This window comes from Empidonax traillii, unplaced genomic scaffold (assembly GCF_003031625.1).
Source record: "Empidonax traillii isolate 1590-97213 ecotype Southwest subspecies unplaced genomic scaffold, ASM303162v1 scaffold286:size1162393, whole genome shotgun sequence".
In the NCBI taxonomy this organism is placed as follows: domain Eukaryota; kingdom Metazoa; phylum Chordata; class Aves; order Passeriformes; family Tyrannidae; genus Empidonax; species Empidonax traillii.
The window spans coordinates 837,301-864,525 of record NW_020955479.1 but is presented as its reverse complement, the minus strand read 5'-3'; the positions used below and the strand labels follow the sequence as shown (position 1 = coordinate 864,525).

General features: G+C 48.7%; 2 protein-coding genes across 3 annotated transcripts in view; one reads left to right on the top strand and one right to left on the bottom strand.

Moving 5' to 3' along the window:
• Positions 1-123: 123 nt before the first annotated feature.
• Positions 124-18,547, top strand: FAM20A (FAM20A, golgi associated secretory pathway pseudokinase). Of its 2 annotated transcripts, XM_027890401.1 has the most exons (12): positions 124-464; positions 5,328-5,512; positions 5,627-5,677; positions 6,292-6,370; positions 6,822-6,914; positions 8,406-8,521; positions 8,959-9,139; positions 9,395-9,504; positions 9,815-9,896; positions 9,977-10,036; positions 13,049-13,337; positions 18,440-18,547. In XM_027890401.1, the coding sequence occupies exons 1-11, from the start codon at positions 139-141 to the stop codon at positions 13,311-13,313; spliced, it is 1,548 nt and encodes a 515-aa protein (XP_027746202.1). In that variant the 5' UTR covers positions 124-138; the 3' UTR covers positions 13,314-13,337; positions 18,440-18,547. The 2 variants fall into 2 exon arrangements, with proteins under 2 accessions (XP_027746202.1, XP_027746201.1); XM_027890400.1 differs by lacking the exon at positions 18,440-18,547 and having other exon boundaries at positions 13,049-13,723.
• The window catches only part of PRKAR1A (protein kinase cAMP-dependent type I regulatory subunit alpha), a 15,111-nt gene continuing 3,922 nt past the window's right edge, over positions 16,037-27,225 (bottom strand). Inside the window, exons 3-11 of the mRNA XM_027890402.1 lie at positions 23,664-23,837; positions 23,020-23,111; positions 22,760-22,821; positions 22,208-22,254; positions 21,528-21,686; positions 21,014-21,074; positions 20,619-20,740; positions 19,961-20,042; positions 16,037-18,710 (exon numbers count right to left, since the gene is read on the bottom strand). Of these exons, the coding sequence (XP_027746203.1) occupies positions 18,538-18,710; positions 19,961-20,042; positions 20,619-20,740; positions 21,014-21,074; positions 21,528-21,686; positions 22,208-22,254; positions 22,760-22,821; positions 23,020-23,111; positions 23,664-23,837 (972 nt within the window). The 3' untranslated portion in view covers positions 16,037-18,537. The remainder of the gene's footprint in view (positions 18,711-19,960; positions 20,043-20,618; positions 20,741-21,013; positions 21,075-21,527; positions 21,687-22,207; positions 22,255-22,759; positions 22,822-23,019; positions 23,112-23,663; positions 23,838-27,225) is intronic.

Here is a 27,225-nt window from a genome sequence, read left to right as displayed (position 1 = left end):
TGCCCGCACCCCCCGGCTCCGCCGCTCGAGCTCCCCCGTGCGCCCTGCCCCGGGAGCCGCCGGCGGCGAGCCCGGCGCTGTCCCCGTCCCTGTCCCTGCCCCTGTCCCTGTCCCCGTCCCGCAGCTCCCGCACCGGCCATGCCGGGGCCGCGCCGGGACCGCCCGGCCGTGCTGCTGCTGCTCGGGGCTCTGCTGGCCGCCGACCTCTACTTCCACCTCTGGCCGCGGGCGCGGCGGGAGCTGGCGGGGGAAAGGGCGTCGTCCCCGGGGAGCTGCCCCTGCCGCCGCCGCCCCGCCGGGACCCCCGGCCCGCGCCCGCCGCCCCGCGCCCGCGCCGCCCCCGCGCTGCGCCGCCTCTTCGCCCACCCGCTGTACCGCACCGCCCCGCCGGGCCCCGCCGAGCCGCTGCTGGGCGCCCGCGAAGCCCTGCGCTACTACCGGCGGAAGGCGGCTCGCTGGAACAGGTGCGTCCCGCCGCCGCCGCGGCACCCCCGCACCGGGCACCCTCTGCGCGGGCATCCCCTCCCCGGGCATCTCCTGGGTACCCCTTGCGCGGGCATCCCCTCCCCGGGCATCTCTTGGGTACCCCTTGCGCGGGCATCCCCTCCCCGGGCATCTCCTGGGCACCGTTTTCTTGGGAACCTCCTGGGCACTCCCTTCCCAGGCACCCCTTGCTTGGGCACCCCCTTCCTGGGCATCTCCTGGGCACCCCTTTCCCAGGCACCTCCTGCATGAGCATCTCCTGGGTACCCCTTTCCCAGGCACCCCTTTCCCGGGCATCCCCTGCCCTTTCAGGGCAGCTGTCCCCAACACCCCTCCTCTGCTTAAGCACTCCGTGCCTGGGAATGGCAATGGATCCCCCTGGGTGTCCCCTGGCACCCCTAGTTGAGCTTGCACCCCATGTCCTGGCTCTCTGTCCCACTGCCCTCCCCATCACCCCCCTCCCCACGAACCAGCCCACCATGGACAGGCAGAGCTGGGCAGAGCTGGGGGACACCTTCCTGGGGTGTCTCCTACCCATCTCTGCTGTCAGATTCCCAGGAAAAGGGATCCCCAGCTCAGAGTTCTCCTCCTGCTGCCTCTCCCAGCCCCTGCAACAGCTGCAGGAAAACTCCCCCATCTCCTGCTCCTGGGGTGGGACTGTCACAAAGCGGGGGGACAGTGACAGTGACCTTCAGCACCAACTCTGAACATCGACCACATGAGCATGATCCGACCACTGGGTCCTGGACCCCTGATCTAACCCCCCTTGCAGGAGGGCTGGGACCAAGCTGGAAACATCCAGCATCCCCCAGGATCCCCCAGCTCCTCCCTGCACCCCAACAGCTTTTCCATTCATGCACAAACTGGGATTCAACAGAGCACGGAGCTCCCAGTGCTCACGGCATCACCTCACTGCCCCCTCCATGGGACAGGGACAGGACACCTGCAAGGGGACAGCAGCATCTCCTGGGGACCACCTCAGGAATCCCTGTCCTGGAACTTCCCCACTGTCCAAGTTTGGTTTCCAGCACCAGAGCAGCTGCCACCTGTTTGATGTCTGCTGAGCCGAGTGGGCAGGATTCCCAAGCTCCCACTTTCTCCACTTCAGTGCCCATCCCTGCTCTTCCTGTGGGACTCACCCAGTGCTGGCTCCACGTGAGGTTCGCAGGAGGAGGTGATGGGAAGTGTTAATGGAAGGAAACAAGGAACGACTTCCGTGGCCCAGGGTCTGGAACTACCCTGTGTGCTCAGCCAGGGTCACCCCTACGAGGCTCTTCCCGGGCTCGAGTCAGTCTGGAGCACGCTGGATCCTTCATCACATCACTTGAAGTCCGTGGATGGTGGGTTTGGGTATCCCTGGCTGTGCCACAGACCTCCCTTGGGTGTACCTCCTCAGAGCTGAGCAGTGCCTTCTGAAGACCTCAGGATATGGGTACCAAGATGGACATTTCCCAAGAAAAATCCTGGTGGGAACAAGGGATTTAAACTGGAACAGCTCACGGCTTGATGGCTGCACCATCAGAAGCCCTGAGCACCTGGTGCTGAGCTCTTTCTGCAGGGCTGGCGTTATGTCCACACCTCAGCTGCAGGACAGCCCTGGCTGTTCAGCGAGAAGTCTGCATTCCCCGATTTTATTTACCGCTTTGTCCCAACGTGGTGTTTGCGACGAAGCCGTGGCTGCGAGTTCCCTCCTGCTCCGAGGTCTGGCTGTGATGTGTCCGGGAGGAACATCGTGTTTGTCCTTGACTGACTTCGCTTTCCTCCTCCAGGTATTGATTATTCCTCAGTCACTTCGAAATAAAATGTGTGATGCTCACAACCTCCGGGGAGCACGGACGGCCCGAGGTGACACGCAGCGGCCTCTGCAACAACTGGTGCTGCAAATCCAAGAGAGAATCAGATGGCACTTGGCAGGGCTGGTGCTTTTCAGAAGATCATCAGTTTGCTGTGGGGGATGGAGGAATTCTCCCCTCTCCAGGAGCACTGCAGAGCCCATGTCCTCACCAACGTGGTCAGGGAAGGAGCCATCCCTGTCACTGCCGAGAGCCAAGGGCAGTGTCCTCATGGGAGTGAGGAATCCGTGGCTTTCCCTCCCAATCCATGGGTTTAGCAAAGCTGCTGCTGCTGTTGAGGACTCAAGAGTGAAGTCTGCAGCAGCTCCATGTCCAGGCAGGAGAGGGTGAGAGCTGAGAGTCCATGTGGATCCTCTCCTCTGGCGTGACGGCATGACTGCACAGGTTTCTCCATCACCCGTGGGTCTGGCTGTTGGCAGAGCAGCTTTTAGAGCAGCACGATGCTCCTCTTGAGTGGAACAAGCTGCAGCTTAATCTCCAGCACAGCGTGTCTGTCTTCATTTCTGCAGCCAGATGGACATCAGCTGGACGGGGACTCTGCCAGCTCCTGGAGTGGCCCCAGGACACGTCCTGCTTGGATACCCGTGGCCAAGGGGAGCAGGGCAGTGCTTGTCCCCTTCCACAGAGCTCTCTGGCTGCTGCCCATCGCTGTGCTGTTCCCCAGCACTTCAATCAGGGCCAGGAGTTCGATTGCAGGATGCAGAACCAGCTGGAGAGACTGATGGGGATGCAGGGAGGAAACAGCAAAAAAAAACCCAACATCCACACCTCTTCAAAACCAAAACCAAAACGAAACGAAACAAACAAACAAAAAAAACCAAACCAAACCAAACAAACAAAAAACCCCCTTAAAACTCCAGAGATTATTTTTATCCTTGAAGGAGCAGCTCCAAAACCCCAAAGTCATGGCACTGGTGGCCTGAGCCCAGTGTCACCTCATGCTGTGCCCCCACTCCAAGTCCAGCTGAGAGCCAGGGCAACCCTGGGGCTATTTATAGCAGGGTAAAAATGAACCCTGTTTTTATATCATTATGCCTTTTTGCAGAGATCTGTTTTTACAGGGAAATATTTCAGGAATCCTGAAGGAAACAGGGAGGCAGAGGGAGCTGTATTTTGGGTTTGAAGGCTGGGAAGGGGCTGGCTCACCCGGGGCAGGGCCCATGTGGGTGCAGGGCTGGGATCTGCCTCCCCTTGCATAACCACTGCATTTTTTTCCCCACTGGTAATCCCTTGCTCTCTGCCACCCTAGGGGAACAGCCTGTGTGCATGGGAGGCAGGAGAGCAAATATGGTAAAATATTTGGGCAGCCTCCCTAGGGAAAAATCCTGAGTCATTCTTCTGCATCACTCTGGGGTTTATTGTCCCTGGCTGTGGTGAGGGTTAAGGTTGTGCCTCAAAGAACTGTCCACGGGAAACCTGGTGCAGGGCAGCAGCATGGAAGGGTCAGGGCACATCCACTGGAGCTGACAGCATTCCAGGGCCACATCCCTTCTGCCTCCTTTGCAGACAGCCTGAGCAAAGAGCTGGAGCAGGAGGGAAGTGCTCCAGCACCATTCCCTCTGACCACGTGGACTTCGTGCTGTGGCTGACCTGACCCCATGGAAAGACAAACAAACTGGGAGAGGGAACAGGCTCCCGTGACCTGCACAGACAACCTGTCTCTCCAGCTCCTAGATGTTTCCCAGGATACCACTGAAACACGTCCCTCACCTCCGGAAGGTTCATCCCTTGCTTGGCAGGTAGACTGGACTAATCACCCTGTTTAACCTGCTTGGATGGAGAAGGATGATGGAAAAAAAAAAAACCACAACCAAACACCAACTGTTGGGCTGAGCAGGGAAACAAAGAAGCCGCCACCACCACCCAGGAGCCCTTTCCAGCCACCAGTGCCAGCTCCTTGGATGATAAATGCCTTGGTGAATGGTCAGCACTCGCTGCAGCATTTCCCGGAGCTCAGGCTCTGGCTGAGGTCTGGCCAGGCGTGTGGCACTTCCCTCTCTCCAGCCACTCTGTCCCAGCCTTGCTTAATGTCCCACTCCTTATCAGCCCCCAGCTCCTGTTTGCTCTCACAGATGTGTCCTTCCAGTGCAAACTGAACTTTCCCTTTGTCAGTTGCGGCTGCTCCGTGCACAGCCCGGGCGGTGTTAACGAGAAACTGTCGCTCTGCTGGGTGGAATGAGTGACCTCTCAGTTCCAGACTGTGGAGGTCTTGAGGCTGAGGAAAATGCTGACTGAGTGCAGAGATGGGTTTGGATTATCACTGTACTTGGGAGGCCCCTCCAGCTCCACCTGCCAAGAAAGGAGTGGGTAGGGCCTTGATTTCAAGAGACGATGCTGCTGGATGGCCTTGTCATCCCTGCTCACTGAGCTGAGGGCTGTGAATCTGGTCATGGAATTGCAATTTGTGGCTCTCAGTGACTTTTTTTCCTTGCCTGGGACCTCCAGCTTTGGGAAAACAAATTCTGTCAGAGATGCAATGACTGTAAAGACTGTCATCTCTGGACAGACAACACCCTGTTGTTCTCCTGGGCTTCCCAGACACCTCACTGAACAGTTGAGACCCAAGTTGCCTGCTGTCACATCCCCTCCCCTCCTCAAACCTGGTCAGGAGCCTGTAGTTGCTCTGGAAAGCACTGCATCCATCCCACACCAGCTCTTTGTGATGCTGGAGATGCAGCTGAGCTCCAGTCATGCCCTCCAGGTCCTGGTGGAATGAGAAGAAGACAATAGAGTCCCTCGTGCTTCCCTGAGGCAGCTTTCCAGGGCTTTGCAGAGGCAGAAGGTGGCACAGTTTGTGACACCTCTGACCATCCCAGTCATTGCTCCCTGCCTCAGTTTCCCCTCGGATGGCACCCAGAGTCCTCATCCACCCCACGTCCCTCCAGCTCTGCTCCTGGCACCCTCCCCACTCTCAGCAGACTCCAGGCTCGGAGCAGTAAGGTCTTCCATCCCCTGGCTCGTGCTCATCACCCTGTCACCACTCTCTTCCAGGAGACACAAGCTCTACAGGGAGGAGCTCAACCTGACGTCCCCTGCGGCGTCGGTGCCTCTGCGGCCAGAAGCCAGCTGGCTGCAGTTCCACCTGGGCATCAGCCGGGATGGGCTCTACCCCCGCTCCAGCCCCGTGGTTAACAGGCTGCTCCGGGACATGCACGAGTTCCCCACCATCAGTGCCGGTGAGCTCCAGCCCCCACAGGTCCCTCCTGCAAACCTTTGGAACCTGGGAGTGGGGGGTTTTATAGCCGGGGATGGAGCCCAGCGGGGTCTCACCACTGCTCCTGCCCTTGCAGATTACAGCCAGGACGAGAAGGCACTGCTGGGAGCCTGTGACTGCAGCCAGGGTGAGTGGGACACTTGGGGCTCGCCCCTGCACCCCGTTGCTTCGGCCGGCCCCATCCCCAGCTCCTCCATCCCAGCCTCAGCCAGGGAAATGCAAAGCCAGGCGATGCCAGGCCCTTTTCCCTCCCATTAAACCCCTCCACCCCAGCAGAGGTTGGGATTGGAGACTATGGAGTCCTTAAGATTGGAAAAGACTTCTAAAAAGACTTCTAAAATCACCCAGTCCAGCTGCTCCCCCAGCACTGCAAGGCCCACCACTAAAGCCAGTCCCCAAGTGCCACGTTGAGATGCTCTTTGAGCACTTCCAGGGATGATGATTCCACCACTTCCATGAGTGGCCTGTTCGATGTGGGTACCAGGACACTGGTGCACCACTGGTTTCTACTGGGGAGGAGGAAAGAGCCCCCAGGGGGGGATGTAACAAATGGCTGTTGGGAGAGGGGCTGGAAGGAAATCCCTGTGGCACAAGGGAGAGGGGGAGAAGAAAAATAACTGGAAAGAGAGGAGCAGCTGGGAGGGGTGATGGGATGCACTTACTGGGATGGAAAGCTGAGTTGAGATGGATTGTGTAGCTGGGGTGTTCCCAGGCTGTTTGACATCCTGTTTCCTCCCCAAGTCGTGAAGCCCAGCGGGGTCCACCTGAAGCTGGTCCTCAGGTTCCAGGATTTTGGGAAGGCCATGTTCAAGCCCATGAGGTAAGGACACCATCAGAGCCCCCTGCAAAGCCAGAACCCTGCCGTGAGTGAGGGGTGGGAGCATCCTTGGCAGGGACAGCCACGCCACTGCCACACCTTCCCCCTGCTGCCCTCAGCTACCTGGACAGCCCAGCAGGGTTAATTAGGTTTAATTATTCTTGGCTGCTCACACCATCCCAGGAACACACGTGGATAAACACCAGTGTTCCCACACTGCTGTTGGTGTTGGACATTTCTCAGTTCACAAATGCCAGACTGCAAAGGACCCTTGTTCTCCTGAGAGCTTTCCCATCAGGGACCGCTCGTTTCCTCCTCTTCCCCGGCTGGCTCTGGGGTCTGACCTTGTTTTTCCTGGGATTCCCAAGAGCGTTTCCAAGAAACAGCCATTGGTCTTGCTCCCCTCAAACAGTTTTAAACAGCTTGGTGAGGTTCACCCCCTGCTCCCTCCCAGGCAGAAACGCGAGGAAGAGACTCCCGAGGACTTTTTCTACTTCGTTGACTTCCAGCGGCACAACGCGGAGATCGCCGCCTTCCACCTGGACAGGTGAGGACCTGCCACAGCCCCTGCCTCCTCCTCCTCCTCCTCCTCCTGCTGCTGCTGCTGCTGCTGCCAGGGCCTGCTCCTCTGCCCACGGAGAGCTTTGGCACGGGAAAAGCCGTGCTGAGCCCTGCTCAGCCCCAGAGAAGCGATTGCTCTGCAGCACCCTCAGGGAGCTGAGGTGTTATTTGGGGATGGGGTGGCTCTGGCTGTCACCTGACCCCACAGGGGTCAGCTTTGCCTTGGCCACTGCATGAGAACAGGTTGGAACAGGTCAGATATTCACCTGGCTGTCACACAGCACACACACACCATCCCTCCCCTGCATCCAAAGCTGAGCTCTGGGCACAGCCTGACTGCCCTCCCAGTGAGAGAGTCACACACTCAATCAGCAATCAAGGTGTGTTTTGGATGGAGATAGACTGCAGAGATGCAGTTTTAAGCCCTCAGCTAATGAGCAATTAACCTGACACCTCTCTCCAGCAGGGTTTGTATTTAATAAAATCAAATACACCCTTCTCAGAAGATGAGGGCAGCAGCCTTTCTCCCCTCAGTGGGATGAGCATTGAACATCAAGGGAAGGTGATCCTGATGGTGATGGTGGATGGGGGTCTCCAATTCCTATAGGATAAGCAGGTCTACTCTAAGTCCTGTAGTTTAAACTCCAAGCAAGGGAACGAAGGGAGCTGAATTCCCTTCCCAGTTCTGCCCCTACATCACCACAGTGACTCTGCTTGACTCAGCTACCAGCAGCTCCCTCTGCAGCTCCACCACCACAGAAATGAGGCCAGACTGCTTTTCTGAAGTGCTCTGTGGTTTTTAGAGCTGAAAGATGCTGGATGAGAGCAAATATTTTTTTTTTCCTTTAAACATTGCTCAATAAGTAACAGGCTAAATCCTGTTTTGTGCCCGATTCCCAGGAGCAGAGGGCATTACCCAAGGAGCAAAGCAGAGCATTAGCCATTTCACCCCGTGTTACTGACTCAGCAATCAGCAGCAGCTTCCCACTCTCTGCCAGGAATGCCTTCCTTCCCCAGGCCCTGAGGTTTTTAAGAACATTTTAGAGGAATCAGCGGGGTTTGAGTGGCTCTGAGAGGGCTGTGCCTCCTCAGCCAGGATCAGCATCTTTGCTCTGTGTCAAACCAACACCCTAGAAGGGCCTGGAGGGCTGTTCTGGCCCCTGAAGGACCCCACTTGTGTGCAAGAGGATGGGAGAAACCGAGGCAAGACCTGTTAGGGAAAGAGACAGGAATCCTGGAGAACATCCAGATTGTTGCAGACAGCAGCAATTAAAATACCAAAAGCCAAACTCAGCCACATTTTGGCCCAGAGGGGCGAAATGGCTTTTTGCTTGAGAGAGTCTGGGAGAAAAAAAAAACCCAAACCCACATGGGTACAGCGGTCTGAAGGCTCCTGGTTCCCTGACAGAAGGGATGAGGGCAGCATCTGCCATCCCACCGTGCAGCAATGTCCCTTTGCTCTGTCCCCTCCTTGCAGGATCCTGGATTTCCGGAGGGTGCCGCCCACGGTCGGGAGGTGGATCAACGTCACCAGGGAGATCCTGGAGGTCACCAAGAACGAGGTCCTGCAGAGCGTGTTCTTCGTCTCACCAGGTGGGGCAGCTGCGAGCTGGGGTGAGGCTAGTGATGATGCAGATGCTCCTCAAGGTCCCTTCCAACCTCAGCCAAACCTCAGCTGGTCCGTGGTGGGAGGAAGGGCAGGACCTGCAGGCAGAAGGGGCTGCAGGACTCATGCTGTGGTGCAGAAATGAAATTCCTGGGTGAAACAGGTGCACAGAGACACGGTTACAGCAGAGGTGTCCCTCTCCCAGCCTGCAGCTGGAATCATCTCCCAGATCTATTCCCCTGCCCTCTTTTCCTAAGTGTGGGGCCAGGTCTGTCCATCAGACAAAACCAACGATTTGGCAGTTTCCCAATCCATGACATGGTTATGTCACAGCACACACAGCCACTGTCCCCCAGTGGGGAAGGGGTCAGTCCAGGCCACCTCACAGCCTCCTGCAAACCCGTTTTCTCTTCCCCCTTCCCAGCCGGCAACGTCTGCTTCTTCGCCAAGTGCCCCTACATGTGCAAGACGGAGTACGCGGTGTGTGGGAACCCCCACCTCCTGGAAGGGTCCCTCTCCGCCTTCCTGCCCTCCCTCAACCTGGCACCACGGCTCTCCATCCCAAACCCCTGGATCCGCTCCTACTCGTTTGACGGAAAAGAGGAGTAAGTGGGTAAATGATGCTGCTTCCCGTAATATCTGCACTGCGGGGGGCACGTGGGGACAGACACACGGACAGAAACGGCGCAGGCAGGGGAAGGTTCAGGGTGCCCACAAGTCATCTAATAACTCCCAAAGCCTGGGCTTGAATTCCAGCCTCCCGCAAGCACAAGGAGGGAGGTTTAGGCCCAGGCTTTGGGGGACTCTTGGGACTCAGCAGCAGCAACTGAGTGAGTCTCCCCCTTCTCCAATTCCTGCAGGTGGGAAGTGAATCCTCTCTACTGCAACACAGTGAGGGAGATCTACCCCTACAGCAAGGGCAACCGGCTGCTCAACATCGTGGACATGGCCATCTTTGACTTCCTAATAGGTATGAAGGGGAGGGGAGGGCATTGCTTCCATGTAGGTCTTCACCATCATTCTTCCTGCCCTCCCTCCCACACCATGGAGTTTCCCAAGGCCATCCCTTCTCCTCCAGAGACAGTTTGGAGAGGCTGCTGTCTCCCCACAGGGCACCCCCTCCGACTCACCCCAGCCCACTCCCCAGCGAGGTGAAAGCAACAGCTGTGAGCATCTTAAACACATGTTTCATGTAGACCTGAAAGAAAGCATAGGATAGTTTAGAAACCCACCAGGTCACAGGAAAGGGAAACTCCGTTCCTCCGTCTGCCCTTTGCCAGGGAACATGGACCGGCACCACTACGAAATGTTCACCAAGTTCGGGGACGACGGATTCCTCCTGCACCTGGACAATGCCAGAGGGTGAGGCTGCAGGAGGAGGGAGGGGAGGAGGGAAGGGGCTGGACAGGCACTAAACACTCTGCTTTTGGCTTTACCCCCAGGTTTGGGCGGCATTCCCACGATGAAACCTCCATCCTGGCTCCGCTGTCCCAGTGTTGCACGTAAGTGCCGGCTTCGCCTTCCTCCCCAGGAATGTTGGTGTTCCCTCTGTAATGGGAACTGCTGGAGGTCACCCAGGCCTGGCTCCATCCAGCAGCGCAGGGAAGACCCTGCTAATCCCATCCCAGGGGCAGGCTGGATGCTGGAACACGGGAATACAAGTGGAAAAGCATTCACTGATAAACCAGGAGACGCTGCCCATTGGATCAAGCCCTTCCAGCATTTCCCAGCCTGTCAAAATGAGGGGCTCTCAGAAAGCACAGAAATCCCCATCTGAAATCCTGGTGGAACACTGATGTAGTTAATCAAGTTTCCTCTTCCCACGGCATTAAGGGGAAGCTCATAAATTTAACTATTCGAACCCTGTCTTCCCCCTTTATTAATTCACATAAATCACCAGCTGAAAGTGAAATTTAAGAGACAGAAAAAGCTGCTCTTCCCTGAGGTTTCTTTTCAGGAGATGTGTAACCTCTTTCCTTGCTGTACCTGCTCCATCTCACCCTCGAGGTGATAACTGCACTATCCCCACACATCTCTATTACTGGATCTAATTTCTAAGAACTGTTATTTGCTCCAAGGAACCTTTTCATTTATAATTGCAGGCTCGCAGTGAATCCTCCTCCTGAGCTCCTATTTTGCGCAGTTTAAAATTAACTCTGCCTTTTAATTTGATCTGCAAACTGTAATATCCACAGGTCAGATCATCCTCATTCTTCCAGATCCACCTCCCAGAAACGGGCTCTTAATTTAATTCTCCTTGTAAAAGGCAGTGGTAAGAGAACCTGCAAGCTGCACCTTGTCATAAACCAACCAGGACCAAGAACAGCGTAAAAGCAACTCGTGCTGCCTGAGGGAGACACACAAACCCTCATTTCCCACAAGAACCAGTGCATTCGGAGTGGGGGAGCATCCAAAACCGCTTGGAAAGGGAGTCAAGAGGTTTACTTGAGTAAGCACACAGAGGCCACAAATTTCAGCCTGCCCTGACCTGGACTCAGCCCACGGAATCACCTCCTTGCTCCTACACAAAGCCAAGCCATGGACATGTAAGGAGGAACAAACTCCTCCAGCCTCTCCAGACAGAGGGAGCACTGGAACCACAGGGATGCTGAACAGCTGCTCACTTCCCTGTCAAACACATCCATCTCCTTCCCAGCTGAGTTCTTCTCCAAGTCTGGCTTCCAGCAGATTTGTCTGGTATTTTTAGCTGCCTTTCACAGCTCCCAGCCCAGCCCTTGAGCCTGCAGGTCTCCTCTCCCAGCACAGTGAACGGCACAAATACAGCCGTGCCATGAGATGGTCTTCTCCCTGAAAGGGTCAAACCCCTCCTCGAGGCACAGACAGGCTTGGAAACAGCCCCTGCTTAACCTAATGAAGTCCCTGGAAGGCTGTGGGTGAAATGTTCAGCAGTTCAGCACAGCCACGGGGTCACAGCCGCCCTGCGGGAGCAGAGCGGGGCAGCATTTCCATCTCACCCTCCTCTCCGTGCTCTGTTTGTTGTGCAACTGCTGCAGCATTAAATCAGCCTTTCCCCACGGGGTCAGACTATCCCGTTCTCCACCTCCAAGCCCTGTCACCGCTGGGAGCAGAGCAGACACAGCTGGTGTTTACCCACAGCAGCTCCTGGGCCGCCCCGCTGCCTCGGAGGACAGCGCGCAGATGGCTCCTTCACATCTGCTCCCTGCACTGCTTCCTCTGGCAGCAGCAGCGCCTCGCAGCTGGGATCTGAAGCCTCGTAGCCAGCCTTCACACTTGATCAATTGATCATTTTTTTTCAGGACTGTTAATGCAGGAGGATGGTGCAGCTGGTCATGGCACTGTCCCCCTCTGCCTCGTGCAGGCGGCACCGCTGACCGCAGACACCCCCACCTCGCTCTGCTGCTCCCGATTTTGAGTAGATATTAGGAAAAAAATTTCATGGAAAAGGGTTTTAAACCATTGGAACAGGCTGCCCAGGGAAGTGGAGGAGTCACCATCCCTGGAAGCGCTCAAAAGAACGCGTGGATGTGGCACTTGAGGACGTGGTTTAGTAGTGAACATGGAGGTGGCTGGGTTGATGGTTGGGCACGATGACCTTAAAGGTCCTTTTCAACCTTAACAATTCCATGATCCCCCCCAGCACCTGGTACAGCCCCAGTGGATGCTCATCCAGGCACAGACACAGCCACAACCCTTTCCCAAACAGCACACGGCCTGTTACAGCTGCAGAGAGCCAGATCAACATTCCCAGTCGATGCCCTGGGTAAACCACAGCCATACAGAGGCAAATTCTGGAGCTGCCCCAAATGATTCTGACTACACCTTTTTCCACCTGAAGATTCTGGCTCGGCAAAACCTGAATGGTTCCACAGACATGGACCACTTTGTTTCCAAAATTTAAAGAGCAATGACTAAACCCACTGATTAAGAGATGCTGAAGTCAACACACTTTTGCTGAGGATTAAACAAATGATTTCAGAATACTTAGTTTCCCAGAAGTGTTCCAAGATTGTAGCTTTTCATCCCATTTTCTGTCAAAGGAAAATCATATTTAAATCTCAGTACCTCTTAAGGTGAAAAGTCACAGTTACATCAGTTCCAGGAGATACTTCCTCTGTTTCCTCAGGGTTTTGACAGAAGATATTTTCTCATTTATGCCTCTTCATTTACCTCCCCCTCTGCTCCCATCTCATAAATGTCATCCCTGGGGACATGGCACCACCCTTGCAGGAACGTGAGGAGCTGGTCCATCTCTGACTCAGAGGAGAAACACTCACTACTGAGAACTTCAAGCATGTTTTCCTCTCTGGTGACAGAAATCAGCAGTACAAACACTCTGGAAAAACAAAGCAAGACGACGAGGTTTCTGCAAAAAATTCCATTTCCTTCCAAAAGGGAAAGATATTGTTCCAAAAATGTTTAGGTTTCCTCGCCCATCTCTGCCCTCCCTCCTTCCCCTGCTGCCAGGGGGCTGGATTTTCCTGGGAGGCTGCAAGAGGTTTGCATTAAGGTGTCCAATTCCTTTCTTTTTCCAGAATAAAGAGGTCGACGTTAATGCGGCTCCAGCTCTTGGCCGAGCCCGAGTATCGGCTGAGCGACGTGATGAGGGAATCCCTCCTGCAGGACCCCCTGGCCCCTGTCCTCACCGAGCCCCATCTCCTGGCCTTGGACAGACGGCTGCAGCTCATCCTGGAAGCTGTGGGGAAGTGCATCGACACCTACGGAGAAGCCACTGTGGTGGCCAACGACACCGCTCGGCCCCAGGCTCCTGCATCAGACAGAGCGAAGCTGGACACTTAAACAGCCCTGAACTCGTGCCCAGAGGCAGGGAAAACCCCTGCAAGGCAAGTGGCAGGGTTTAACACGGCTGGTGATTTCCACCTGCAAACACTTGCAGAGACTGGGAAGGGAAACCCTTCAGAGGATCCTCGAGAATCACCCTGGGCTCATGTGCTGGTGCTCAGCCAGAGCTGCTGCGCTCGGCCAGGGTGTTGGTGTCACCACAGCAGATCTTTGCACCTCAAACACCAGCTCTGTGGTGGAATAGCAGTGATCTGCTGTTCTGGAGTTGGTCCTGCCCTTGGGAGGGTGGGGGGACACATGGCCTTGGTTTGCTCGACCTGCAGGGGGATCCCGGTCCTGGTGAAGGACACAAACAGATCCGAGGACGGGGGGTTGAATAAAGAGATGCCGAGAGCATTTTCCTCTTATTTGTTCTGTAATCAAGACTGTGTGTGAGAAAAGAGCAATATTACTTCACAAAGGCAGTGCCTGCCATTGAGACAACACATCGACTCAGCTTGGTCAGACCAAAGAGCACCTGCACTTACTCACCATCAACCCCAAAAACCAAACTGCTCTGAGACACACGACTGTATTTACAGTTCAGGAACCCACCCATTCCTGGTGAAAACATTCTGCCAAAGGTGGGGGCATCCATCTCAAGTCATCTCCTTTAAATCATTTACATGATAACTTTAAAATCATTTCAGTTGTCATAATTCCCTGGAAAATAGAAATGGTGTCCTCCCCCCCATGCATTTTGAGGACATGCAATAGAACCTGGAGATCAAAAGAGCGGGAGGAGTTATTGTAGGTATTTCATTTTCCAGTTTTCCCCTGACCTCCCAACGACAAAGTTTAGGAATAACTGGATTACTGAAGCTCTCTTTAATAGCTTTTCCCTTTAACTGTTCAGGAACAATTCCACTGAGCCTTTTGGCAGCCTAGGAAAAGTAGCTGAGAGCTCTGTTGATAATTTATCATCCTTAAGGGGGGAAAAAAGCCAACAAAAAAAAAAAAAACCACACCACAACCAATTACTACAAGCTCATTCTAAACTAACCTTTAAAGTTAAACAAAACCCACCTACAGCACTGCAGACCTTCCAGGGAATCCCAAAACCACCAAGTATAAGTGCTGTCAGGCAGCAGTTAAGAGGTTCCCAGGGCGCTGTTGCATCTACCACTGGCTCATTTTGTCAGGGGCTGGAATTCTGCCCAACCTAAAGGGAACTGGGTGACACAAGACAGTAAGAGCCTGGATGGTGCAAGGAAAGAACAAAGCCTGAACAAAGGCCACAGCTCTCGTTTTTCCCAGGGTGCTCAATTCAGCTCCACAACAGTTTGACAACACACCTGGCTCCAAACTACAAAAGGCTGGAGTTGTAATTTGAGTGTGTCCCTCATTTATTTGTATGTCTGAGGAAGTTTGAAGAGTTTCTCAGTGAAGAAATTCCTCAATTATTCTGAAGACACAAAGGTTAGCAAAAAAATACCACACAAACCCACCAGAACTGCCACACAAACCCACCAGAACTGCCACACAAAACCCCCACTCCAGGCTCCTTCAGTCTCTCCCAACTTGTGATCCAGCCACATTCCTTCCATTTCCAGCTTTTCCACAGTCCTAATCAGAATTCTTTACGCTGGGGACTTACAGACCTTTTTATTCCTGTGGACAGATGAAAATAAGAGGATTTAACTCCCTCTCAGCATGCTCGGTGTTGGTTTTTTCAGCACAGCACAACGAATTCCCAAAGTTTCATCTCCCTCTACCGGTGGCTTCTTGTGCTCTCACCACACAGGACGAGCCCAAAATTAACTCGGTTGTTGTCATGGAATGGTGAGTGTTGGTTGCTCCAACAGGAAGAATGTGGCAACAGGAGATAAGCTTAAAAGTAACATTATAGTTATAGAGTTTATAAGGCTGGAAGTGGAGGTTTTCACGTTTCACTTTAGGTGATCAAGTTCTGTTTTCAGCCTGGTTTTTTTAGGTAATAAAAATCCTGGATTCAGCCTGGTTTTCTTTCAGTCAAGGGGATGGGGAAAGGGAGGGCAGGGAAACAAACCCGTGGATATTTGAACGGCTGCTACACTAACAGGGTTGCAAGGTTGCTTTCTTCTCATTTTTATTCTCTTTTACATGATAGATACATTTTTAATGTATCTTCAAAGTGGAGCGATCCAGTCAGGATCCAGCTTTCTCAGAGCTGGATGTGAAACACATCCAGTCTGAGCTGCTTCATGTCATCACTCTTCAAATGTTTCCCTTCTTCATCAGAGCTGAAAATCCCCCTCCTCCCCTTTCCACTGTCTGCCCACCAGAACTCGTTCATGATTAATCACCACAATGCTCCAAACCTTCACGGAGGGTTTGCAGGGGTGGGAGTGGCCAACTTGGGGCAGCTCCCGAGCTCCAATAATCGTGTCTGGGCTGGGAATTACCAACTGGAAAAGATCAAAGCAGCACCAAGTGGCTGAGACGCTCAAACAGGACACAGGGGCCTTCTCACTGCAAAAATCAGTCGTGCCAGAGCTCCAGAGGAATTCCCAGGCTGGCACGTGGAGACCAAGCTCTCCACAGGCTCCGAGGGGAAGGTTCAGGACCTGAACTCAACCCTGTGGAGTTAACACCAAACTAATCCATTAAGCTGCTTAGTTTCTACTGCCTCATTCATGACACATCCTCTAAAGCCAAAGGAAAACACAATACAGGGAGGGGAATAAAATAAAAGAGACTGATTGCATTTAAGAATTTAAATCATTTTATTGCTTTACCTGCCATTAGGACAATCTATAACAAAAGGAATATAATATAATATATTAGCACATACAGTAAATCAGACTTATAGAGTCAGGTAACAATACAAAAATGGTCCTCTGGTTGACTATAGCTTCCTAGGGCAATAGACTTCATCAATTTGCTGAAGATAGACTAGCAAAAAATTACTTCTAAAGCCCTGAATGTTAGCTAAGGCAAAACTATGCCAATTGTGGTTTCCAACATATTGAAATTGCACACAAAGGTAAAGCTATAACTGTGTTTAATATTTAACTCAGACTTAGCTGATTTATCTTAAAATCTTGTAGGTAAAACTACAAAAGGGAGTAAACAGCAAGCTAAAAAGATGCAGTAGTGAAACTTGATTAGAAAGCCTCATATAAAAAAAATGTGCATTTTTATTTTTTTCTGTGGAGCTCTAACTGGTTTACACAGTTTTTGGTGCTTTAATGTAACACAAAGAACACATATGAAGAAAAAACCTGCAGAGAGTCAAAACTTAAGAAAAAAATTTTTACCAAAAACAAAGAAAAAAAAATAACCAAAAAAAGGTAGCATTTGCTTATTCCTTAAGGACTCTGGCAGAAATCCTCTACTCAGCATCTCCTGACTAGAGAACTCAAACCACAAGCATTTCAATCCCCTTCTTGGGATTTCGGGTTCAGAAATACTCTGAAACCTTTTGTAAAGGCTTGATACCTCCAGTATTATTCTGCATCAAGGAGCAGACTCTTCCTGATGCTCTACATGCCTGGGAGAATGTTGGATTTGAATCCCTATCACCTCAGAAAGGAAATAAAACGAGGGCTCCGTCGTTAGAGTAGTTGCACAACAAATGCCAGACTGCTTGCTGTCACTCCCCAATACAAACCTATGCTACTTCATATAAATTACAGTTTAAAGGAAACCTTAAAAATTGCCTACAATTATTGAACCGTGGAATTCAGTAAAAACTTCGGGGAAGTCTCGGTGAGCACAGAGCAATGGAACACAGAGCTGGGAAATACCGAAATACATTTAAGACTCCGCGACAGGATGAACTTGGAAAAAAAAGAAAAAAATAGAAGGACTGAGTATGAAACACATCTGGTGGAAATTCCATAAGCAAGAAAAGAAATCCAAACATCTCTTGGATTCAAACTAGGTTTATAATGAACCATTAAAAAAAAAAAAAGAAATTGTGAATGGACAGGTTTAAAAACTTAAAACAACGGAGTGTTGCAGGAAAGTTAAAACATTCAGTTTTTTCTGCCTCACATTATCTACCAAGAATAATGGATCTCTACAGACCAGCCACCTGCAACTGATGCTGGCCAGAAATACTCAGCATTTATTTTCCCTGGTAACAAAGGGTCACCTGAACTGATGATGATTATTTTTAAAGTCAACTGAGGATGAACAAAACAAGTCACAGGGAAAATCAAATGTTTGCTTTCAACTTCTACACCACTCTAAGCACTCAAAACATTACTAACAGCTGGACAGCTGCACATTCTTACACCAATCTATGAACTAGAGACCAGTCAGGCATTGAATGTAACATTTGGTTCTTGCCACTTGGAACAGGGAAGAGTTTTAAATGGCAAATCTATGGCTGAAGAAACAACAAGAGAAAAATACCAGTTGCAGCAAGTCAGAAAATGAATTAACAACTGCAGTAGTTCACCAGAACTATTAACCTTTGAAAGCTTTTGATTTTACACTTGACAGAAAACAGAACTAAGCAATCTTAAACCAGTGGACACAGGTACAATTATACTGGTAAATTCCAACTGTGGCTTTCTTAGCAGCTGATGCCTCACGATTGAACCCAGGATTACAGTACCCAGAAAATGAAAAAACAAACAAACAAACAAATAAACAAAAAAAATAAAGAAACCCAGAAAACCCCAAGCCCCAAGAAGCTCAATTACAAGGGCAAGTTCTCGTGTGAAAAGAAATACAGCAGGTGATGACCACAGCCTTAAAACCTGTCCAACAATTTGAGAAACAACTTCACAAGGATTTTTTTTTTCCCCCCCTCCCTTTCCTGTCACCTCCTTACTGTATGGCAATGGCGTGGTGCCAGGAGGTCTCTCCCTCGCTGAAGCAAGGCTGCCCTGGCCTGAGTTGGACACTGGTGCACAGAGAGAAGCAAACGTCTCCATAGAACTTTTGCTATTAATTTAATGGGACAGAGAGCACAGAAATAATATGCCCTAAATTAATGACAGTGCCATGATAAGCAGTTAATTTTTTTATCTCTTTTTTTTCCTCTCTCTTTTTTTTTTTCTTTTTTTTTTTTTTTTTTTTTTTTTTTTTTTTTTTTTTTTTTTTTTTTTTTTTTTTTTTTTTTTTTTTTTTTTCTTTTTTTTTTTAACCAGACAGGAAGCTGCAAATGCCAAGTGGCAAATGTGGCTGTGCACAAGGGAAATAAAGCAGTCTGCATTCGTGAAGCATGGCTTGGACAGGGAGGAAGGTTTCAGACAGACAGTGATACAAAACTGTTGTACTGCTGGATGTTCCTCTTGAGAATGTCCGAGCAGGGGCCCAGGACCCGCTCGAACCGGGGCCGGTCCAGCTTCACACATTTCAAGGGGCCACGAGCAACGACTGTGGCAGCACGAGGACGGTTCATCAGCAGAGCAATCTCACCTGGGGCAGCAGAAAGTGTGGACAGTGTTACAAACCAGCAGGCAAAGAAAGCACCCTGTTGTACTGCCAACTGCAGGGAAGGGAATTCCCGCTTGGACACCTCTCAGGGCAAGTGTCTGTGTAGTTACATTGAAAGCAACTGTTTAAAAGAACTACTCGATGATTTTGTTATTAATAACCCTGTCCACATTCAAGTCTCTCCGAAGAAAGCCTAAGGAATTTCAGCACTAGTTCTGTTTGAGGAAAGGTCGTGTTTCAATTTAACATGTCATTTTCCTGGTCAACAAGTATTTGTTTTTCTAACAGGTAAATTACTGCTCAGTTCTGGTATTTCTAGGAAACTTGGGACAACACAACCATGGTACTGAAGTAAAAAAAACAAACAAAAAAACTCATTAATGCACAAGACAGAAGCCTTTAACCCACAGGTGGCCAAAATAAAGAATTGGACTTGGCTGTGGAAGATGAACAACTTGAAGTCTCATTGGATTCCCACTTCATAAGTTTTGCACAAACATGCCAAAAGCTCTGTCTCAACTGAGAGAAGAAATATTCGAGGGAAATATTAGAAAATACTGAAATGACATGCACAGAATGAAGTCTAGTCCTAGATCCTGAGCTAAGCAGAGCTTTGGGCAAAGCCAGTGCACTTGAGTCCATCCCACTTCAGGCCTTGCAACGCAGAATTTGCTGATTTTATCATCTACAGAGCTGAAAACATGGACAATCAAAAGGTTTTAGCAAGGGGGGAGAGCCCTAAAGAGGAACTACCTTAAACATGAGAAAAAAAGTTAGGGTTTTTGAGAGAGAGGGGGAGAGGGCAGTATTTAACCATTAAATAGTAGGTTCTGACCACGTTGTTTTCTGACCTGAAGGAGAGAAGGCCAAGGAGGGAATCTGATTATCTCACTGCTTGCTGTCTTCTGCTACACAGTGAGTGACTACAAAGACAAACCCACACTGCTCCCTGCACAGTGAAAGGCAGAGAGAAAGCAACAAGCTGCAGAACAGGAAATTCTTGTCAGGCATGAAGAGAAAAAAAACTCTTCACAACAGGACTGGTTAAACAGCAAAAGAAACTGCCCAGAGAGGTTGTGGGATCTCCATCCCTGGAGACACGAGAGACTCAGCTGGACGCAGCCCTGAGCAGAATGATGCAACTTCAAATCCATCTCATACCTGCCATCCCCACAGCGCAGGTAAAATGGTGACAGCAGAGACGTAAGCACAGCTGTCACTGTGAGACTCACCAAAGTAATCAGAAGGTCCCAGTCTGCCCACTTCCACGAACTCCTCGTTTTCTGACCGGCGCTGTAACACTGCAGCCGTGCCCTGCAACAAACAAATCACGGCAATCAAACAGCTGGAAGTGCTTCGTTCTAACAAACTCCAGCATTAACTTCAATAAATTGTTTTATTTTTATGCTTTTTTATTTTTAATTTTTTTATTATTATGCTTTTATATTTTTTATTTTATGCTCTCCAAGCATAAAAGGTCTTGGGTGTTTACATGCCCACAGAACCAATTTCTTCCTGGTTTTCCTCATAATAGTAAGAATATTATAGTATGACCAGCAAAAAAAACCCCAAAACACCAGATAGAAGACAATGATACCCCTAGCAAGGTGTTACTGGCTATTTAGAACAGGTCTCCTCTACTCTGAAAAATTAAAACTGGTTTCAGCCAGCAACTTGTTGCCTTTTTTGCTGGAAATGCCATTTGTAAAAATAGCAAAACTAAATATAAGCTTTTGCATGTCCAGCAAGAACATATTTCTTTACAGATCTTCTGTAAGGACACTCTTGTGTTTTGTTCTTCTCCAAGTGTTTGTTTAGGGACAAAATTTAAAAAAAAAAAAAAAAAAAAAAGAAGTCAACATCTGAGCTTTTAATTTTGACCTGACTTACCTCCAAGATAATAAAGAACTCATCTCCTGGCTCTCCCTGGACCACAATCTTCTGCCCATCCTCAAATTGTACCGGTTCCAGAGCATCAGCTACAGTGAGACGCTCCCACTTGTCCAGAGATTCTACAGAGTTAACAGTTCGTTAACAGAATGCCTTCTCAAGGCACAAATCACACTTTTGGCTCTGTATTTATACAGAGGTCAAGGTATTTCTGGCTACATTTGTGCATCAGGTATGAAGACCTGAATTAAGAGTCATTTGGGACTGATGCAGAAAAGCAATACAGGGTTTGCAGCCACTTGTCATGAATTACAACAGCCTGAAATCATCATGATGTTTGGGTAACAGCTTCATTATAATTTATTCCACTTCAGAACAAAAATCTTCTCACTTACCCAATATAGATACTTTACTAAGGAATTTCTCATACATATTTCTCTTTCTCAAAGTATTGCCCTACAAAAAAAAAAAAAAAAAAAAAAAGAAAAAATCTAAGCGCACAAAGTAAGTTTTCTTTCTACTTCAAATAAAACTCAAGACAAAAATAAATTTAGCCAGACATACTGCATCCTGTCTCACAGACCCCAAACCCACAAGATTAAGTGTTTTGAAACTGAGTTATTTCAGTAATGTTTCAGTTGAGCAACATTCATAAAGTACTCGGCATTTATTGCAGCCTTGTTACATTCTCAGTTAATACTGCTCTGGTATTGTTTTGCTCACTAATGCAAGATTCTCCCTTGCCCTGTGCCTGAGAGATGCATGTTGAGTAATCAGCTTTCTGATTACAAAAGAGATAGCAGGATTTGGAATAAATAATTCCAGCAAAGGACAGGCACAGGCAGAAGGTCAGATGACCAGCATAAGCAAACCCCAAAAGCATAATTCCAAGTTCTGGAGGGTACTTGCCATCAGGATCCTCCTGTAGCTGTCTCTGTCGATGCCCCACAACTTCACGTTCGTCTTGGCTTTGACGGTTGCAGCGCGAGGGGTTCCGTAAATGAGGGCGAGTTCTCCAAAGCTCCCACCCTCCCCAACACTGGTGGCCCACTCACTGTTCACATAAACCTGAAAGGCAAGAGCATCCTGGTGGTCACAGACACCCCAAGCCCCTGCTGCCCTCTCTCCACGGCACAGGGAAATTCCCACATCTGCACACTTGACCATCCCAGGGCTTTATCAGCACCACTTTTACTTTCATTGTCTCTCCCACATCACGTGCACAGGTTCTACACGTGTCAACTCCTCTGACAGGAAATAACATCTCAACAAGGTCTCTGTCAGAGAGAGCTATGAATTAGCTGGACTAAAAAATAAAAAGCCTGTCCCACATCTCAAGCAGACTCCACCCTGCACTTGTAAAACATTTCTGCTGTGTTGGAGTCCAAATCATTCATTTTCAAACCCAACCCAACTCATAGTTCTTGCAACCAGACTGAGCCATTCAGGAGCAAAATAAGCTCCTAAAAGTAAGGACTTAATATAAGAGAAGCTGCTAAAGACAGTGCCTGTAGAAGAGGCCTGCAAATATCAGAGTTTTCTTCTGCTAGGAATGAACATATCATTAATAAACTACCAATAATGCTTACATCCATTTCTCCTTGATCAACAACGTAGAAGTTATCACCTTCATCACCTAAAGAAGAAAAATAAATTGAATACACACTGAAAGGAGTAAATCTATGCAAACATTCACATTTCACAGAATTGCCATCTCTGACAACTTTGATGTTTAAACTCCAATAAGGTTGACAGATTTTTGCACAGCTTGCAGGGTGAAATTTCACATTTTGCTGCTTCCACGCTCCTCTCAGCCCTGGGAAAGGGGACATCTACTGGTATCTGGGAGATCAGCAGCAACTCCAGGAGTACTGGATCCATAAACTGACATAACATGTTCTACAGAGTCATCAAATGATATTCCCAACAGATAATACATGCAATGAAACCACATCCTCCTATCCTTGCTCCACTCCTCCCTTCAGAACGAGCTGTGCTTCAGGGAGCACAACAAGAAAGGGTCACTGCAGCCAGACAATGTTTTTGTATTCCAAAAGAAACCCCAAAAACTAACAAGAAGAACAGGCCAGAGCCTGCTCCCCATCCTCAAATCCTTCAGCAGTGCAAACGCTGTGACTTGCCTTGCTGTATGACAGTCTCTCCTGCGATGTAAGTGACAGGGAACATGGCATCAAAGATGTCACTGAAGAAGAGGGACACCAAAATTAGACAAAAGCCATGACAACTCCACACATTCACACCCCCCACCCACCAAAACTGCTCCTGCAGCCTCTGCATGGCTACACTGATCATTGCCTGTGCAGTTTTGGACACTGTGACACATCCATTCTGCAGTCTGCCCTTCCAGAAACTTTTTAACGCTCCAGAGATTCCCCCCTACCTTCTTTCATTATCATCGAGATGGGTGAACAGCACATTCTTCTCAATAGCTTTTGCCAAAGCAGCCATAGTCTTATAATCTTTTGGAATAACCTAGCACACAATCAGAAAAAGCAACTGATTAATTTCTTCCTACCAAATCTGTGCATTGCACAAGGTAAATAAATTATTTTAACTGCTACAAAACACTGGTTGAGTATTTCCAGTTTCTTTCAAGCACTATAGATATAAACCCAAACATAAGTCAATGTTTACAACCAGTTTGAACACCAGGTAAATAGAATCTTCTGTTATGTTATGCATCTGTAAAAGCACCATCCTGTGCTCAGTTTACAAGTTTTTTTTTTGCAAGAGGGCAGGTATCTGTTCAACCTGTGTTTTCCTGTGAATAGCAGCAAGTCTGCTCAGCCATAAGGCCAAATTTATGTTGGTGCAGCTGTTGAAACACTTTGTTTACATGTAACATATATATCTACATCTAATTATATATCACTTCAAAGGCAACAGGTCTAAGCAATGCATAAATGTTTTAACTGCATGACAGTTTACTCCATGGAGTTTATTTAATACTCTGGGTAGAAGGTGGGCTCAGATAAACCCTTGGCCTGCAGATGTAATTCTTAGCAACTTTTAAAAGCCAGACACCTTTCTAACATAAGATGCAGCATCCTCTTCTGTGTAGACTTCTGCACTGATGGCCCCACGTCGTGATCGATACTTCACCACAGGGTTGAGGGGAGGAGGGGGAGAGATTTCATCCTCCCGGGAGTCTGAGCGAGAACCAGACTTCAGTTGATTCAACAACTGTTTTGTTTCCTCCTAAACAGGAAGGGAGACATGTTTGTGTCACTTAATATAGTAAAGAAAAAAAAAAAAAACAAAAACAAGGCAGTCATATATCATGTTCCAGTTTCTCCTGCCAGCCCAAGGGAGCTTCCTGTGTACTGTAATTCCCACATTAAGGCAAACAGGAGACTGCAGCATCCAAGATCAAAGGCCTGTCAAAACAGATGGTGGATATGCCTCTCATTCATAACAATCATATCACAATGGTGTTTCTTTCAGTAAGTTACACTCAATTTATTAAACTATCACTGTAAACAAGTCGATTCTACTTTCTGCCAAGACATTGGCATCACCTTTCTGATGAAGACATTCCCCAAATGCTCGAGGCACCTCCCCAGCTGCAAACCCCACAGTTCCTCCCTCAGCCGAGACGTGCTGAAGCCTTTCAGGACTTGAAAGACGGAGGAGCAATTCCTCAGAAATCCATGTTACATGAGAAGCTTTTGAAACAGGTCGAGTCATGGACCTACTTGATACTCATTAGCCAATGTTTATTTTAGGAGAAAGAAACATGAACACCACTTACAGAAGAGCTGGAGGAAGGATGCTGAAGGCCAGACTAGCAGGTTTTTTTTTAGGGAAGCCACAGATTTGTCACCTTTGAACAACACTGTGTTTTCCTTAATTCCCTCAGTTGCCTGTCCTGTTGTAGTGATACTGTAGCAGACCAGGGTACTTACAATAAAACAAAGCCTATCTTGACACACAGAAATTTGATTCTTCAGAAGATTTACCTTAATCAACTAAAATCAGCCTAAAAACAAAGTCAGCCAATCCTGGAGTCAGAGCCTTTGCACCATAACAGCTCAGATGACACTCCCAGCATTAGGAAACAGAGTTTTGGGACATTCTGTCAAAGAACAAGGAGTCTTCTGTTCTCCAAGAGCTCCAGCCCTTGCAAAAGCTGGGTTTGTCCCAGCGTCCTTGATCCCAGCTGGGCAGAGCTGCCTGGCTCCGGAGGTGCAGGGAGGCCATGGATAACAACACCCCTGCGAGGGAAGGGCCCTCAGGAAACCATTCCCGGATTTACATTCCGCCTCTCCCCGGAGCCAAGGAGCAAGTGCTGCTCAGCGGACTCACGTTTCACTTCCTGCTCTCTGCCCATTGATAAAATGGTGCCAACTTTTCACCACGGTGGGAGCAAAAGGTATTTTAGAACTCGTCTCTATCGCCTGGTTTTAGAGGAGCAAGTCTCGACAGAGATGAAATTAAAAATAGCCTGAGTGGTAATAAGTGTTTGGTTTAAACTGCCTCTCCAGAGTGGAAAACACCACCAACCACAGAAACCTGTTTGTTCACATGCACAAAAAAATGACACTTATTTAAAAAGTGAACACCAGCTGCTGTGTTTTTTCCAGTATCACATAAAATATTGACTACTGTGATCAGAGACTGAAGCACTTCTGCAGCATTTGGTGAGGCAGCTGTGAGTCCAAACACTGCTCAAAGGCTCACCAGGGCAATGCCCCACTCAGGGGCAAGGAAACTGCACTGACAGAAAGAATACAACTGGTAAGTTCCTTTTAGTATATTAAGGCAGGGCATGGACACAGAAACAAGTTAGAGGTGGGTAAGAATGTATTTATTTAGAATATACACGCTATTCTAAGTAGTCTATCTACACCCTCACCAAAAGGAAGGTTCTCCCTGAATGAGACAAAACACAGAATAGAACCATAAGATAGGATCCAAAAAGATCTCCAAGATCATCAAGTCCAAACACCACCATGTCAACTAAACTGTAAATCTCCAGATATTCCCATTACACATTGCAAGACTACCCCGTGCCACGGGGTGACATCCTAAAATCTCATTGTTTTCACCTTTTTAAAATACACCTTCTATAATTTCTGATACTAAGCCGCATTAATTACACCACCAGGTCAGAGAAAAATGACAATAGGGCCTGGTGAAAGAGTGGCAGTTGTTATTCTCAGTTACCTTTGAATTTAGCCAGTGTTTATGAGAAAAATGTGTCTGTTCAGGTTTAGAGGCTCCTCAAATTAAACACACAGTGGACAAAGGCTCTCAGTTTGCTCTGCACTGACCATTATAACCATTCCCAGGACTTGAGAAAGATTTAGGAATAAAGTTGGTCTATTTATTACATCCAAGTTTAGATCCTGGCCTTTCAGCTGATGAAGCAGATCAAAGTTTTAGTGTCAGTGATCACTAAATGTAAATTTTATTTTTCCTGACAAGTAAAAAATAGGCATTAAGTCCATTTAAATTATTACAAGAAAAATATTAAAGTGATGACACTTCACACACATATTTAAGCCTATCAGCTACTGAAGAAGAGTTTCACAATTACACTGTACACTGTATAACCTGCAAGTTGTCATTACACCACACACAGTCTCAACTTCTTCTGGCTAATTAGTATTTCATTTTTATCAGCTCTCCACATATTTAAAAAACTCCAAATATTCAGCAGCTAAAAAAGCAGTTGGGGAAAAAAAAAAAGGCTGGCCATTAATTCACAACTGCACAGTATATCTTTCTTAATTATCATGTTTTGCAAAAGAAACACTTCAGAAAATGGGAAAATACTCAGATCTGTGTCTGTGGAGGTGGTGGGGAATAGGTACAGTGATTCCATGTCAATCATATTTCCTAATTCCAGCACACAACTGTACTGCATATATACACTTATTCCAGAGGACAATGATGTCCAGTGTCCAGGATTCTTCTGCCAGGCTGTACTATTGATCTGTACATTAAATTTCCATAGCTCAAGCTACATTACACAGCCAAGCCCAGCACCGGGGAGCTATTAGAGCTTTTAGCATGTATTGGTATCACCAGACATTTGCACAGAAAAAAAAAAAACAACAAAAAAAAAAAAACCAGAGGCCTTAGTCCACCAAACCAGACAAAACAAAGCCATTTATACAATCAATGTGTAGTAACTGGATTCACCCAACAGCTTTCATAACCCAGAGGAGGGTATCTGAATTCCTGTAGTAGCTGTAACAACCTTGGAGGCAGCAATTTTAATGTTTCTGAACAGAAACTCCTAAGTGTGTCTAAATGTCTGCGACGTATTTTAATAACATGCCAGTGAATCAGCTCTGTTTGTGTGCAGTGGGAGAGATGACTTGTCAGGAGAACAGAGGGGAAAATAGCAGCCTCACTTCAGCTTTCAGTGGTGTTCCCTCAAAAGTCAGTCTTAAAAAAAAGCAGACTGGATCAAACTGAGGTGGAGATAGAGTCAAACAGCTGAAGAGATTTAGAAAGCACATTGAAAAGTTGCTCTGCTTTGATAAAGATGTGACAGACGTGACTTTTGGAAGGTGAGGCAGATTCGGTTTCAATCATTTTTGCTCCACCAGAGCTAATTACTGGGTTGGAGTTGGTT